This window comes from Ornithorhynchus anatinus, chromosome 2 (genome assembly GCF_004115215.2).
Source record: "Ornithorhynchus anatinus isolate Pmale09 chromosome 2, mOrnAna1.pri.v4, whole genome shotgun sequence".
Taxonomy (NCBI): Eukaryota; Metazoa; Chordata; class Mammalia; order Monotremata; family Ornithorhynchidae; genus Ornithorhynchus; species Ornithorhynchus anatinus.
In genome coordinates this window covers 162902621-162919673 of record NC_041729.1, presented here as the reverse complement: position 1 = coordinate 162919673, position 17053 = coordinate 162902621, and the positions used below count along the sequence as shown (strand labels likewise).

General features: G+C 45.2%; 1 protein-coding gene across 1 annotated transcript in view; it reads right to left on the bottom strand.

The window, feature by feature from the left end:
• Nucleotides 1–15068, bottom strand: part of LMNTD1 (lamin tail domain containing 1) — a 115799-nt gene extending 100731 nt beyond the window's left edge. The window contains exons 1-2 of the mRNA XM_029051538.2: nucleotides 14978–15068; nucleotides 1385–1486 (exon numbers count right to left, since the gene is read on the bottom strand). Of these exons, the coding sequence (XP_028907371.1) occupies nucleotides 1385–1429 (45 nt within the window). The 5' untranslated portion in view covers nucleotides 1430–1486; nucleotides 14978–15068. The remainder of the gene's footprint in view (nucleotides 1–1384; nucleotides 1487–14977) is intronic.
• Between the last annotated feature and the right edge of the window lie 1985 nt (nucleotides 15069–17053).

Sequence of the window (17053 nt, the reverse complement as noted above, 5' to 3'; positions counted from 1 at the left end):
TGACCCAGAGAAGTGAAGTCACTTGCTCAAGGTCACACAGCAGACAAGAGGACAATCCGGGACTAGAACCCAGATCCTTCTGACTCCCAAGCCCGTGTTCTATCCACGACGCTACGCTACTTCTTTCAGTGACTTGTCCAAGATCTCACAGCAGGCAAATAACAGATCTGGGACTAGAACAGCAGTTTTTGAGAAGCAGCTTGGCCTAGTGGATGGAGGATAGGCCTGGAAGTCAGAGGACGTGGGTTCTAATACTGACTCCTTCACTTGCCCGCTGCGTGATGTTGTGCAAGTCATTTAACGCCTCTGTGCCTCAGTTCCTCCATCTGTAAAATGTGGATTAAATATCTGTTCTTTCTCCCCCTCAGACTGTGAGTCCCTTGTAGGACAGGGATTATCCTTTATCTCCCCCAGAGCTTAGTATAGTTCTCTTTAATCCATCAATCAATCAGTGCTATTTATTGAGCACTTACTGTGTGCAGAACACTGTACTAAATGCTTGGGAGAGTACAAAAGAACAATATAACACATTCACTGCCCACGACGAGCTTACAGCCTAGAGGAGGACACCGACATTAATATAAATAAATTACGGGTATGGACAGAAGTGCTGGAGGATTGGGGGGTGGTGAATAAAGGGAGCAAGTTGGGGTGACATAGAAGGGAGTGGGAGAAGAGGAAAGGGGGGCTTAGAGGGAAGGTGTCTCGGAGGGGATGTGCTTTCAGTATGGATTTGAAACGGGGGCGAGTCACTGTCTGTTGGATATGTGGAGGGAAGGCATTCCAGGCCAGAGGCAGAACGTGGGCGAGAGGTCGGTGGCGAGATAGACGGGATGGAGGGACAGTGAGTAGCTTGGCATTAGAGGAACAGAGTGTACGGGCTGGGTTGCGGTGGGAGGGTAGTTACATAATAAGCACTTCAATGCCGCAATTGTTATTATCCTTATAATAATAATTATAATTTTCCCAGTCTCATGCTTTCCCCCTTAGTCCTCTCTGTTTTTCAGCAGTCCCGTCCCTAAAGAAATGGAAGAAAATACATCATCCTGATCACCAAGGCAGCAGCGGCTCTGAAACCAACTCATTCTGAGGTGAAGAGGACACTGTTCCAACCAACCTCGTGATAGCCTTGATTCCCTTCCTCCACTTTGCTTTGAAAAGGAGAAATTCGAAGCTCCAGCCATCCAGCGAGCAGCCCAGGAAAGGGGGATTTCTTGAGAGTCCTAAATGTGGGCACCGTTAAGAGAAACCCGACCGCCTTTATGCGCTAGACAATTAAACCCGGGATCTTTTTTGACGAAAAGGAACTCTCCTGCTGCCTCGGCCGAAGGTTTGCTTGCTAGTGGCTTTGGCAGGCAATAAGAGGAAAACCAGAGAGACTGACCTGCAGTCTGGCTTCTAGGCTCCGCATGTTCTTCTCTCTCTTCATGTGTTCCGCCTCCAGCTTTTCAACCAGAGCGCTGTTATCGGCCTCTTCGGAGAAAAGCTACGCAAAGGAAGGGCAGGTTATTTGCAAGAGCGGGGGAAACGGCTCGGACAAAGAGGATGAAAAGGAGTAATTAGCTTCTTTAGATCGAAGAACAGACTCCCTGCCGATCCTCTCGGACAAGACCCGAGGAAAAGGAGAACTTTTATCTACCTAGAAGGCGTGACGGAGGGCAGGGAGTGTGTCTGTGGATTGCATTCATTCGATCCAATGATCGGTGGTATTTATTGAGTGTTTCCATTCATTCATTCATTCAATAGTATTTATTGAGCGCTTACTATGTGCAGACCACTGTACTAAGTGCTTGGAATGGACAAATCGGCGACAGATACAGTCCCTGCCCATTGACAGGCTTACAGTCTAATCGACTGTTTCCAGTGTGCAGAGCACTGGGCAAAGCGCTTGGGGGAGGACAATACAATCGGGATGGTAGATATGATCCCTGCCCTCAAGAGGCTTACGATCCAGTGGGGGAGGCAGGCATTAAAATCATACAACATAGGGGAAATGGCAGAGTGTAAGTGTCAGTCAGTCATATTTAGTCATTCTTTCATTCAATCGTATTTATTGAGTGCTTACTGTGCAGGATACTGTACTAAGCGCTTGGGAGAGTACAGTATATCAATAGAGAATATTGAGAACAACAGAGAAGCAGCGTGGCTTAGTGGCAAGAGCACGGGATTGGGAGTCAGAGGTCACGGGTTCAGATCCCAGCTCCACCACTTGTCACCTGTGTGACTTGAGGCAAGTCTCTTCTCTGTGTCTCAGTTACCTCATCTGCAAAATGGGGATTAAGACTGTGAGCCCCACATGCGAAAACCTGATTATCTTGTATCTACCCCGACATTTAGAACAGTGCTTGGCACATAGTAAACACTTGACAAAATACCATCATTACGATTAATAAAACAGACACATTTTCTGCCCACAGTGAGTTCACAGTCGAGGGGAAGACAGACATTAATATAAATGAATGAAATTACCGTTATGGACATAAGTGCTGTGGGGCTGGAAAGGGAGATGAATAGAGGGAGCAAGTCAAGATGACCCAGAAAGGGGTGGGAGAAGTTAGTAGAGAAGCAGTGTGTCTTAGTGGATAGAGCACGGGCCTGGAAGCCAAAAGGACCTGGCTTCTAATTCTGGCTCCGCCACAAGTCTGCTGTGGGACCTTGGGCAAATCACTTTACCTTTCTGGGACTCTGTTACCTCAGCTGTAAAATGGGGATTAAGAGTGAAAGGCCCATGAGGGACAGGGGCTGATTAACTTGGATCTACCCCAGTGCTGAGAACAGTGCTTGACACATAGTAAATGCTTAACAAGCACCATAATTATAATGATTATTATCGTTATTATGAGAAAAGGAAAGGAAAGGCCGCTTGGAGAAGACGTGCCTTCAATAAGGCTTTGAAGAGGGGAAGAATAATAGTCTGTTGGATATGAAGAGGGAGGGCGTTCCAGGCCAGAGGCAGGACGTGGGCCAAGGGTCAGCTGCAAGACAGATGAAATCGAGGTACAGTGGCGTAAGAGAAGTAAAGTGTGCTGGCTGGGTTGTAGTAGGAGAGTGGCGAGGTGAGGTTGGAGGGGAAAGATGATTGACTGCTTCAAAGCCGATGGCAAGGAGGTTCTGTTTGATGCAGAGGTAGATGGAAAAAGGCTGGAAGTTCTTAAAGAGTGGGAAAAAGTGGACTCAACGCTTTTGTAGAGAAATGATCCGAGCAGAAGAGCAGAATGAAGTATGGACTGGAGTGGGGAGAGACAGGAGACAGGGAGGTCAGCAAGGAGGCTGATACGGTAATCAAGATGGGATAGGATAAACGCTTGGATTAAAGCGGTAAGAGTTTGGATGGAGAGGAGAGGGCAGATTTTTAGTGATGTCGTGAAGGTCGAGCTGAGAGGATTTAGTGTGGACTGAATATGTGGTTTGAATGAGAGAGAGGAGTCAAGGATAAGGCCAAGGTTATGCGCTTGTGAGACAGGAAGGATGCTCTTGCCGTCTATAGTGAAGGGAAAGCCAGGAAAAGGACAGAATAGGTCAGGAAGGACAGGACTTGTGTCTAATGGGATTATCTTATATCTACCCCAGCACTTAGTATACTTCGTCACCCTTGTGAGACTGTGTCCAACCTTTCATTCATTCATTCAATAGTATTTATTGAATGCCTACTATGTGCAGAGCACTATACTAAGCACTTGGAATGTACGATTCGGCAACAGAGACAATCCCTGCCATTGACGGGCTCACAGTCTAATCGGGGGAGACAGACGGACAAAAACAAGACAACTTAATCACGATAAATAGAATCAAGGGGATGTACACTTCATTAACAAAATAAATAGGATAATAAAAATATATACAAATGAGCAGAGTGCTGATACAAACGAGCAGAGTACCTACCCCAGATCTTAGAACAGTGCTTGGCACATAGTAAGCACTTAACAAGCACGATAATAATAATAGTTATTATTATTATAAGAAGGGGAAAGGAGGGCTTAACAAATGCCACAATTATTTTTATTATTATAACATTTAAAAATATTATTACTATCTCTCTCCTTCCTTTTTCCTCTCCCTTTCAATGTCATTTTTTTCTTCCTTCTTTCATTTACTGGTGTCTCAGTCTGAGCTGGGTAGTTACTAATAGTGCAGTTTCTTTTCTTCCACAGCACTCATTACAGTGCTTGGCACATAGTAAGAACCAAATAAGTACAGTTTGTACTCTTTTTCACAGGGCCATGTGTCTATAACACATTTAAATGAGAGACATATTTGTACTGACCTTCCCCGCCCTTTCTATTCATTCATTCATTCATTCAATAGTATTTATTGAGCGCTTACTATGTGCAGAGCACTGTACTGAGCGCTTGGAATGTACAAATCGGCAACAGATAGAGACGGTCCCTGCCCTTTGACGGGCTTACGGTCTAATCGGGGGAGGCGGACAGACAAGAACAAGGGCAATAAATAGAATCGAGGGGAAGAACATCTCATTAAAACAATAGCAACTAAATAGAATCAAGGTGATGTACATCTCATTCTATCCAAGACTGAATTCCTCAGTAAGCTTTGGTACTTGCTAAGCACTTACTAGGTGCCAAGCACTGTACTAAGTCCTGGGGTAATAATAATTATGGTATTTCTTAAGCGTTTAACTATGTGCCAGGCACCGTACTAAGCACTGAAAATGATGGTATTTGTTAAACGCTTACTATATGCCAAGCAATGTTCTAAGTACTGGGGTACATACAAGGTAATCAGGTTGTCCCCAGAGGGGCTCACAGTCTTAATCCCCATTTTACAGATGAGGTAACTGAGGCACGGAGAAGTTACAATAGGGGAAGATCCAGCTCAGTCCCTGTCTCATATGGGGCTCATAGTCCAAGAAGGAGGGAGAACAAGTATTTGATTCCCATTTTACAGATGAGGAGACTGGAGGCCCAGAGAAGTGAAGTGACTTGTCCAAGATCGTACAGCAGACAAGTGGGTGGAGCCGGGAATAGAACCCAGGTCCTCTGACTCTCAGGCCCACGAGCTTTCTCTTGGGTCATGCTGCTTCTCATAGGGACTCAAGTGGCTTCTTTCCTTCCCTCGCTATCTCTAATAACAGCTCTGCCACCTGTCCACTGTGTGACCTCGGTTAAGTCCCTCTAGACTGTAAACTCGTTGTGGGCACGGAATGTGTCTCTTCACTGTTCTACTGTCCTCTCCCAAGTGCTTAGTATAGTGCTCTGCACACAGTAAGCGCTTAATAAATACGATCGACTGACTGATTGAAGTCACTTTACCGCTCTGTGCCTCATTTCCCTCATCTGCAAAATGGGGGTTCAAAACCTGTTCTCCCTCCTCCTTGGATTGTGAGTCCCATGTTGGACCTGATCATCTCATATGACAGTGGTTAGTACAGTGCTTGACACATAGTAAGTGCTTAGCAAGTACCACAATTATTTTTATTATATAGCATAATAACAATGTTGGTATTTGTTAAGTGCTTACTATGTGCAGAGCACTGTTCTAAGCGCTGGGGTAGACACAGGGGAAGCAGGTTGTCCCACGTGGGGTTCACAGCCTTAATCCCCATTTTACAGATGAGGGAACTGAGGCACAGAGAAGTGAAGTGACTTGCCCACAGTCACACAGCCGACAAATGGCCGAGCTGGGATTCAAACCCATGACCTCTGACTCCAAAGCCCGTGCTCTTTCCACTGAGCCATGCTGCTTCTCCATTTATACATTACTATGCTATTAATATATAATGACTTAATACTTATAATAATTATATATCATTCAATGACCTTATTTAAAATAATTATATTCTTATCTGTCTTCTTCCCTTTTCCTTTCCCTGTATCTGTTTCTCTTCCTTCACTTACCAATGTCCCAACCAGTCCTGAGTAGCTGCTAATATCGTACTTTCTTTCTTCGTGCTTCCTCCTCTCATTTATATTTAATTATTTCTTTGACAGTCAGCAGAGAAGACCACAGGAAAGAATAATATCTTTATTTAGGGGTTTGGGAGGACCAAAACCCTCAAACACCGAAATCAATATAAATATATAATGTAAAAACATAAATATATAATATGAATTCAACTGAAATCTGCCTCGGATGGAGTTGCAGGGAGAGGAAAGAAACACTTCTACGCATTTAATTTGAAAGTGACAAGGTGTCCTTTGCCTTTGTCTGGCCGGCTCTGAGTCATAATAGAATCATTTCTAGAAGGGCTTAGTCAAAATATATAGCCTCAATAGAAACATGCAGAGAAAATATTTTAGAACTCGCAGAGCTGGGAGGCCAGCTAAAAAAATCACAACCTCAGAATAGCATTAACTGTGGAGGTAACATTAAACTCTGTTTCACACAGGCACATACACACGCAAAATGAAGCATTTCTAAAGCATTTACAGTGTGCTAAGCACTGGGTTAAATATAGATTGGGCACAGTCCCTATTCCGCTGTTGTTCCCGAGGGATCTTAACACATTTTCTAGATGAGGAAACTGAGTCCCATTTTCATGGAGCTAGAGAGATTTCATAAATGAATAAAATAAAATAAATAATTATGGTATTTTTAAGCCCTTACTGTGTGCCAAGCACTGTTCTAAGTGCTGGGATAGAGGCAAATCGGGTTGGACATAGTCCCTGTCCCACGTGGGGATCACCGTCTTAATCCCCATTTTACAGATGAGGGAACTGAAGCACAGAGAAGTGAAGTGACTTGCGCAAGGCCATACAACAGGCAAGTGGTGGATCAGGATTAGAACCCGTGTCCTTTGACTCTCAGGCCCGTCCTCTGTCCACTACGCCATGCTGCAGCTGTTCCAATTGATCAACTGTATTTTTTCAGCACCTACTTTATTCAGTCAGTGCACTGAGCAGTTCCCTCCTCTGTAAAATGGGAATGAAGACTGTGAACCCCATGTGGGACAGGGACTTTATCCAACCTGATTAGCTTGTATCCATGCCAGCTCTTAGTACAGTGCCTGGCACATAGTAAACTCTCACAAATACCATCAAAAATAGATGCAGAGTGACCAATTAGTCCTAGGATTCAGAAGGACCTGGATCCTTGGCATAGTGGATAGAGCTCAGGCCTGGGAGTTAGAAGAACAGTTTTAATCCCAGCTCTGCCACTTGTCTGCTGTGTGAATTTGGGCAAGTCACTTCACTTCTCTGGACCTCAGTTACCTCATCTGTAAAATGGAGATTGGGACGGTGAGCCCCACGTAGGACAACCCGATTTGTCTTGTATCCACTCCAGCGCTTAGTAATAATGATAATAATGGTGGTATTTAAGTGCTTACTATGTGCAAAGCACTGTTCTAAGCACTGGGGGGATACAGGGTGATCAGATTGTCCCACGTGGGGCTCACAGTCTTCATCCCCATTTTACAGATGAGGTCACTGAGGCACAGAGAAGTGAAGTGACTTGCCCAAAGTCACACAGCTAGCAAGCGGCAGAGCCGGGAGTCGAACCCATGACCTCTGACTCCGAAGCCCGGGCTCTTTCCACTGAGCCAATTAGTACATTGCCTGGCACATAGTAAACCCTTAACAAATACCGTGATTATTATTATTATTTTATTATTAATCCTGGCTCCCCCATTTGTCTGCTGTGTGACCACGGGCACGTCACGTCACTTCTCTGGGCCTCAGTTCCCTCATCTGGAAAATGAGGATTAAGACCTTGAGCCTTATGTAGGACATGGACTGCACTACTACGTGTCCAACTGTGTGCATTTACCCCAGTCTTTAGTACAGTGTCTGGCACATAGTAAGTGCTTAAACCCTTACCATAAAAAAAAAATCATGGTTGTGTCCTGCGACCTGAGGCGTTTCCTCAGCAAAAACTGCCCGTTGGGATTATTGGTAGCTTGACAGTTAGGGAAGAAAGGTGGCCCAATTTTCCTCGGCCCTGGCTAGACTCATCCGGGGTTTTAGGATTGTCGGGTCAGTTGGATTATTGATTCGTTTTAATAGAATAAAAGCGCTGAAGCATTAAGTTGACCGAGGAAGCAAGAGAAAGAAGATAAATAACAATTTGACCTTTACAGAGCTGATGGAGAAAAGAGCTCAAAATCCAGCTCTGGACTTGAGGCTAATCTTAAAAGTCACTCTTGCTATTGGCTGAGTTTAGTATTCATTCAATAGTATTTATTGAGCGCTTACTATGTGCAGAGCACTGTACTAAGCGCTTGGGATGAACAAGTCGGCAACAGATAGAGACAGTCCCTGCCGTTTGACGGGCTTACAGTCTAATCGGGGGAGACGGACAGACAAGAACAATGGCACTAAACAGCGTCAAGGGGAAGAACATCTCGTAAAAACCGATGGCAACTAAATAGAATCGAGGCGATGTACAATTCATTAACAAAATAAATAGGGTAACGAAAATATAGACAGTTGAGCGGACGGGTACAGTGCTGCGGGGATGGGAAGGGAGAGGTGGAGGAGCAGAGGGAAAAGGGGAAAATGAGGCTTTAGCTGCGGAGAGGTAAAGGGGGGACGGCAGAGGGAGTAGAGGGGGAAGAGGAGCTCAGTCTGGGAACGCCTCTTGGAGGAGGTGATTTAGAGAGGGAGAGATGCAGGAAAAGCAATGTATTTCTCTTGATTTTTATTGCAGTCGTTTTCAGAGCAGCGACATGGCCTAGTGAACTCAGGCTTGGACTTCAGAGGAACTGGGTTCTAATCCCGGCTCTGCCAATTGCTTACTGTGTGACCTTGGATAAGTCATTTCAGTTCTCTGTGTCTCAGTTTCCTCATCAGTAAAATGGGGATCAGATGCCCGTTCTCCATCCCCCTGAAATAGTGAATAACCTATCTGGGACAAGAACTGTGTCCAAACAGACTTTCTTGTATCCAGCCCAGTTCTTAGCAGATTGTTTGGCTCATCAAAAGCAACTATCATTATTAGTATTATTGGTTGATCAGTTATCAGAAGCGGCACGGCATAATGGATAAAGCATGGGCCTGGGAGTCAGAAGGTTCTGGGTTCTAATCCCAGATCCGCCACCTGTCTGCTGTGTGACCTTGGGCAAGTCACTTCCCTTTCTGGGCCTCAGTTACCTCATCTGTCAAAATGGGGATTGAGACGGTGAGCCCCACATGGGACAGGGACTTCACCCAACCCAATTTGCCTGTATCTACCTCAGTGCTTAGTACAGTGCCTGGCACATAGTAAGCGCTTAACAAATAACATTACTATTATTATTATTAATCATTATATAAATACATGGAAACTATGCTTCCTCCTGCATTCAAATTACAACATTAATATAGGGAAAATAGATATGATCATCATCATCATCATTAATGGTGCTTTTTGAGCACTTACTGTGTGCAGAGCACTGTACCAAGCCTTTGGGAGAGTACAATACAAAAGAGTAGGCACATTCCCTGTCCTCAACGAGCTTACAACAGAGCTCCTTATCTCCCCCGCCCCAATCCTCTCCTCCCCAGACTTTCCTGTCACTGTAGACAGCACCACCATCCTCCCTGCCTCACAATCCCATAACCTTGGTGTTATCCTCATCTCATCTCTCTCATTCAACCCGCACGTTCAATCTGTCACCAAATTCTGTCGGCTCAACATTCACCACGTCGCTAAAATGAATTCCTTTCCTCTCCATCCGAACTGCTTCCACATTAATCCAAGCACTTATCCTACCTATCCTGCCTCTATTTCTGTATCAGCCTCTTTACTGACCTCCCTTCCTCCTGTCTCTCCCCACTCCAGTCCATACTTCACTCTGCAGATGGGGAGACAGATATTCATTCAAATAAATAAATGCTGGATAAGTACCTATGTATTGTGGTGCTGAGGGAGAGGTGAATAAAGGGTGCAAATCCAAATGCAAGCAAGGGTGATGCAGAGGGGGTGGGAGAAGAAGAAATGAGGGCTTAGTCAGGGAAGGCCTTTTAGAGATGTGCCTTCAATCGGGCTTTGAAGGTAAGGAAAGTCATTGCCTGACAGATACGAAGAGGGAGGGCATTCTAGGACAGAGGCAGGACGTGGGCGAGAGGTCGGTGGCCCGATAGACGAGACGGAGGTACAGTGAGTAGGTTGGCGTTTGAGCGAAGGGGGCAGACTGAGCTGTAGAAGGAAAGCGGCGAGATGAGGTCGGAGAGGGCAAGGGGTTTGACTGCTTTAAAGCCGATAGTGAGGAGTTTCTGCTCTATGCAGAGGTGGTTGGGCAACCACTGGAGTTTCTTGAGGAGTGGGGAAACATGGACCGAATGTTTATGCAGAAAAATGATCTGGGCAGCAGAGTGAAGTATGGACTGGAGTGGGGAGAGACAGGAGGAAGAGAGGTCAGTAAGGAGGCTGATACAGAAATCAAGGCAGGAGAGAAGCAGCGTGGCTCAGTGGAGAGAGCCCGGGCTTGGGAGTCAGAGGTCGTGGGTTAGAATCCCGGCTCTGCCACTTGGCAGCTGTGTGACTGTGGGCAAGTCACTTCACTTCTCTGGGCCTCAGTTCCCTCATCTGTAAAATGGGGATTGAGACTGTGAGCCTCACGTGGGACAACCTGATTACCCTGTACGTCCTCCAGTGCTTAGAACAGATCTCTGCACATAGTAAGCGCTTAACAAATACCAACATTATTATAAGTGCTTGGACTCATGTGGAAGCAGTTTGGACGGAGAGGAAAGGGTGAATTTTAGCCACTTGATGAATGTTGAACAGACAGAATTTGGTGACAGATTGAATATGCGGGTTGAATGAGAGAGATGAGATGAGGATAACACCAAGGTTATGGGATCGTGAGGAAGGGAGGATGATGGTGCCGTCCCTAGGGACAGGAAAGTCGGGGAGGACAGGATTTAGGGGGGAAGACAAGGAGTTCTGTTTTGGTCATGTTAAGTTTCAGGTGTCATTTGGACATTCAAGTAGGAAATGCGAGACTGCAGAGAAGGAGCGAGGTAGGGACTGCAGATGTAAATTTGGGAATCATCCACATAGAGATGGGAGTTGAAGAAATGGAAGAGAATGAGTTCTCCAATGGACTGGGTGTAGACAGAGAAAAGAAGGTGATCCAGAACTGAACTTTGAGGGACTCCCACAGTTAGGGAATGGGACTCTAAGCTCACTGCGGGCAGGTAATGTGTCTGCTACGTACTCTCCCAAATGCTTAGCGCAGTGCTCTGCACACAGTAAGTGCTCAATAAATACGACTGACTGAGGCAGAGGAGGCTGCAAAAGAGTCCGAGCGCTCAATAAATTCAATTAAATGATCGACTGATAGATTGAGAATGAGCAGCCAGAGAGGTATCCCATCTGTTTCCTGATCCATTCTTTTCAACTCCCACCCCGCTTTTTCCTGTTTGAAGTTTTGCCTTCCCTATGCCCCCATCTCCCTTAATCACCCTCCCTCCTCCTTCACCCAGAACTGTCCTTCACCAACTTCTCAGCTTTTCCATTTCATCATCAACCCCTGGAGGACCAATGCTTTATCCTTTACAGTGCTCTTCCCCAGAGTTTAGCACAGTGCTCTTCACCTACTTGATGTTCAAGAAGTGAAAGAAAGAAGAGTGACCTTTCACGCATCCTACCCTGACTGGATTACTGCATGAGTCTCCTTTCTGAACTCCCAACCTCCTGTCTCTACCCACTTCAGTCCATATTTCACTTTGCTGCCCAGATGATCTTTCTACGGAAACATTCTGGGCATGTCACCGCCCCCTCCACAAAAATCTCCAGTGGTTCCCTATCCACCTCCATATCAAATAAAAACTCCTCACTATTGACTTTAAAGCCTCCATCACCTTGCCCCTTCTAACCTCACTTCCCTGCTCTCCTACATCTCAGCCGGCACACTCCGCTCCTCTGCCGCTAAGCTTCTCACTGGGTTTCGTTCTCACCTGTCTCGCCTAGCCCACATCCTACCTCTGGCCTGGAATGCCCTCCGTCCTTAAATCTGCCAAACAGTCACTCTTCCCCTCTTCAAAGGCCTACTGAAGTCGCACCTCCTCCAAGAAGCCTTCCCAAACTAACTTCCCTTATCCTCAGCTTCCCCTCCCTTCTGCGTCTCCTTGACTGGCTCCCTTTGCCCTTCCCCCCTACCCCATCGCACTTATGTATATATATATATATATATATATATATAGATATATATGTATATATCTACAATTCTATTTATATTGATGTCTATTTACTAGTTTTGATGACTGTCTTCCTCCTCTAGATTGTAAGCCCATTATGGGCAGGGATTGTCTCTCTTTATTGCTGTATTGTACTTTCCAAGTGCTTAGTACAGTGTTCTGCTCATAGTAAGCGCTCAATAAATACGAATGAATGAATGAATACCTCTCCCAGAGCATAAGATCGGGTCCAAAATTGCAGTAATCCCTCATCAGGAAAAACTGAAATGAGAATCTATTCCTTAAGCGTTAAATCTCCCGGATCCCACACCTCCGATTTCTCTTTTATTTTATTTTTAAATCCTCTGACTGAAATATCTGTGTAATGAACTCGTGCCTGCGAGGCTCTGAGTCTATTACAAGGGAAATAAAACCTTATGAGGTACAAAACCTATTCAGCATGGATTGTTTTGGAATCCAAAAGGCCCCCGAGCAAAATTTTATTCCTTCACCACATGGCAGGTTTAGGGTCTGTATAACCGTTTGAAAAAGGAGTTGTTCCACTCTGTCAAACATCCATCACAGAATTTAGGGATGATGAATTGGGAAGGATTATTGAAGACTTGGGTTTTTAAAGTTGGCTAGTTGCAGCAGATAAATACTCCCAGCTTGGGGGCCCTTTCTAAAGATCATCTTCCCCTTTGGCTTTTCCGACGAGACGGATGTTTGTAGCCAGCTGAGATGATGATTTATAGGAGAAGATGGCCCACTCCAAAATAAACTATTATCATTGCATAGCACAGCTGTCACTCGATAAGCAACCAGGAGAGAGGTTTCTCTAGAAAATGGTAAAAATACTAGTAATAAAAATGATACAAATGATAGTAATGATATTTGCCAAGCACTTACTAGGTTTCAGACACTGTACTAAGCGCTGGGGTACGTACAAGATAGTCAGGTCCGGCCCAGTCCCTTTTGCATATAATAATAATAATAATGATAATGCTATTTGTTAAGTGCTTACTATGTGTCAAGCTAATCAGGTTGGGCAGAGTCCCTGTCCCACATGGGGCTCACAGGCTTGATCCCCATTTTACAGATGAGGTAACTGAGGTCCAGAGAAGTGACCTGCCCAAGATCACAAAGCAGACAAATAGACCCAAAATTAGAACCCAGCTCTTTCTGACTCCCAGGCCCGGGCTCTATCCACTAGGCTATGAGGCTCACCGTCTATCTAATCAGTCAATGAATAATATTTAATGAGCACCTACTGTGTGCAAGACACTGTACTAAACACTTGGGAGAGTAGAACAGGGTTGGTAGACATGTTACCTGTTAACAACGAGCTTACAGTCTAGAAGGAGCATTAGTCTAAATAGGACATAGTAGGATTCATTCCCCACTTTAAATATGGTATTTGTTAAATGTTTACTACGTGCCAGGCACTGTACTAAGCACGAGGGTGGATACAAGCACATTGGGTTAGACACAGTCCTTGTCCCATGTGGGGCTCACAGCCTTAATCTCCATTTTACCGATGAGGTAACTGAGGCCCAGAGAAGTGAAGTAAGTTGCCCAAGGTCACACAGCAGACAGGTGGCAGAGTCAGGATTAGAAGCAGTGTGACTCAGTGGAAGGAGCATGAGTTTGAAGTCAGAGGCTTTGGGTTCGAATCCCAGCTCTGCCACTTGTCTGCTATGTGACCTTGGGCAAGGTGCTTCACTTCTCTGGGCCTCAATTACCTCATCTGTAAAATGGGGATTAAGACTGTGAGCCTCATGTGGGACAACCTGATTACGTTGTATCTACTCCAGTGCTTAGAACAGTGCTCAGCACATAGTAAGCACCTACAAATACCAACATTGTTATTATTATTAGGTCCAATGACTTCCAGGCCAATATTCTTATTATTAGGTCCAATGACTTCCAGGCCAGTGTTCTTTCCACTAAACCATTCATTTCTTCATTGAATAATCAATCAATCAATCGATAGTATTTAGTGAGCAGCTATCATGTGCAGAAGCAGCACAGCAGCATAGCGTAATGGATAGGGCACGGGCCCGGGAGTCAGAAGGTCATGGGTTCTAATCTTGGTTCCACCACTTGTCTTCTGTGTGATCTTGGGCAAGCCACGTCACTTCTCTGGGCCTCAGTTCTCTCATCTGTAAAATGAGGATTGACTGTGAGTTCCATGTAGGACAACATGACTACCTTGTATCTACCCCAGTGCTTAGCACTTAAATACCATCATCATTATTATTATTATTAGAACATGATACTAAGCGATTGGGAGAGTATGACAGAATTAGTAGGCAAGATTCCTGCCTTCGGAAAGGGTAATCCAGCAGGGGAGGCAGACACAAAACTAAATTACAATTGGGAGGAAGTAATAGGATGGAAAGATAAGTACCACAGGCCTATGGAGGGTGTGAATCTCCATGGGCTTAAGTTCTGGAGGAGAGTGAATCATTCATTCATTCACTCAATTGTATTTATTGAGCCCTTCCTCTGTGTAGAGCACTGTACTAAACGCATCAGAGAGTACAGTAGAACAATAAACAGAGGTGTAAAGTGGGGAGGTTTAAAATTGGGGAAGACTTCTTGGAGGAGATGTGAGCTCAGAATAATAATAGTAATGATGATGGTATTTCTTAAGCCCTTACTATGTGCCCGGCACTGTACTAAGCACTGGGGTGGATACAAGACTGTGGGGCTCACAGTCTCAATCTCCATTTTACAGCTGAGGCAACTGAGGCCCAGAGAAGTGAAATGAGCAGACAAGCGGCAGAGCAGGGATTAGAACCCGTGAACTTCTGACTCCCAAGCGTGTGCTTTAACCACTCTGCCATGCTGCTTCGCAGAAGGGTTTTGAAAATGGGATAGTAATCGTCTAACAGATGGAAGGCGCAGGCAATTACCAACAGGCAGAGCAACGGTGAAAAGAATGAGAGCGGCGATAAATGACGGACGGCAGCTTTTCTCCGGTTCCTCAACGATCGGGCTGGGCAGGAGGAGTCCACGGTCATAAGAGCCCCAGTATCCCTAGAGTTCTAAGTGTTTGTGACATGTCTGTCTGTCTCCTCTACTCTGTCCCTCCCTCCCTCCCCAACCTCTCCGACCAGCCAGGGACCGGAGGACGCTGGGCAGAACTGGCCAGACTGGACAACTCGAATTGTAGATATCAGAGCTCAGCACTGTACTTGACACAGAGTAAGTGCTTAAGAGATCCGTTAAAAAAATATAGCCGATAGGAAAGAGAGAAAAGGAACAGAAAAACACCCAATAAAAATAAAACAGACCAATATGGGCAAATAGGTGGAATGAATGGCTCGGCCTCTTGTTCATTGCGTAACCTTGGGCAAGTCACTTTACTCCTCTGGGCCTCAGTTTCCTCATATTCAGGGACTCAATACCTGAATGTAAGAGAAGCCTGGCCTAGGAGATAGAACATGGCCCTGGGAGGCAGAATAATAATAATAATAATAATGATGGTATTTGTTAAGTGCTTACTATGTGCCCAGCACTGTTCTAAGCACTGGGGTAGATACAAGGTTATCAGGTTGTCCCACGTGGGGCTCCCAGTCTTCACCCCCATTTTACAGATGAGGTAATGAGGCACAGAGAAGTTAAGTGATTTGCCCAAAGTCAAACAGGTAACAAGTGGTGGAGTTGGGACCTGGGTTCTAATCCCAGGTCCTCTGTTTTCTGCTGTGTGAACTTTGGCAAGTCACTTCACTTCTCTAGGCCTCAGTTACCACATCTGTAAAATGGGGATTAAGACTAGGAGCTCCAAGTGGTACAAGGACTGTAACCAACCTGATTAGTTTGTATCTACCCCGTTGCTTTATACACCACCGGGCACATAGTAAGCGCTTTAACAAATACTGTTAAAAAAATACATGTTCTCCCTCTCGCTCAGAGTGTGAGTCCTCTGTGAGACAGGGACTGTGTCCAACCTGATAAACCCACGTCTGCCCCAGTGCTTAGCATAGTGCTTGGCTTAGGACAAGCACTGAACAAATAATCATTGTTATTCCAAGCTGATGTAGTTGGAAGTGTCATTGACAGTGCCAGGAGAGAAGAGAAATGAGAGACTGAGGGGGAAACAATGACTATCTATTGAATTGCCAGGCGAAGACTAGCTGAGATTCATTTTCCCTGTGTCTCCCGAAGTGAACATCAGGGTCCGAAAATCAATTATCTCCAACGTGATGAACAAAGAGTCTGTCTAATTTCCCCACTGCTCATCTCCGTCCGATTCCTCAATGGCCACACGCACTCAGAAACTGCTATAGTAGCATGGCTTAGTGGATAGAGCCCGGGCCTGGCAGTCAGATGGAGCAGCGTTCGCATTCCGTCTGCGCTACATGTCTGCTTTGTGACCTTGGGTAAGTCACTTCGTTTCTCTGGACCTCAGTTCCCTCATCTGTAAAATGGGAATAAGGGTGTGAGCCAAACTTTGTCCATCCTGATTAATCTGTATCTACCCCAGCACTTAGAACGAGTGTTTGGCACATAATAAGGGCTTAGAAAGTACCATAATCATTATTATTATCAGAGATGCTCCTTGACCTCTGACATCAATGTGGACAAGCATAAATTAGTAAATCCAGAGTGGCTGTCAACTAAAAAATGACATATACATGAGTTTGTTTAACTAAGCTTTTGTGAACAAGGGCAATGGGAAAGAAAACTGTGGTTGATAAGGGAAGGAAGATGCAAAAAAGTCCAGAGGGCCAATGTGTTTGTAAGATTTGGCAAGCCTAACCAGCGTTTCATTCAGTGCTTGGCCCACAGTAAGCACTTTGCGAATTCTTCAATTAATGCAGTCAGATCAGACACAATCCCACATGGAGCAGACAGATTAAGGGGAGAGGAAATCTGGGAAAGGACTACCCATGATCCACTGACACCCCTCCCTCACTGTGCCTTTTGGAAAATTCCCAGCATTTTATTTTCAAACAATCTGCACTAGGCAACCAATACCCCGTGCT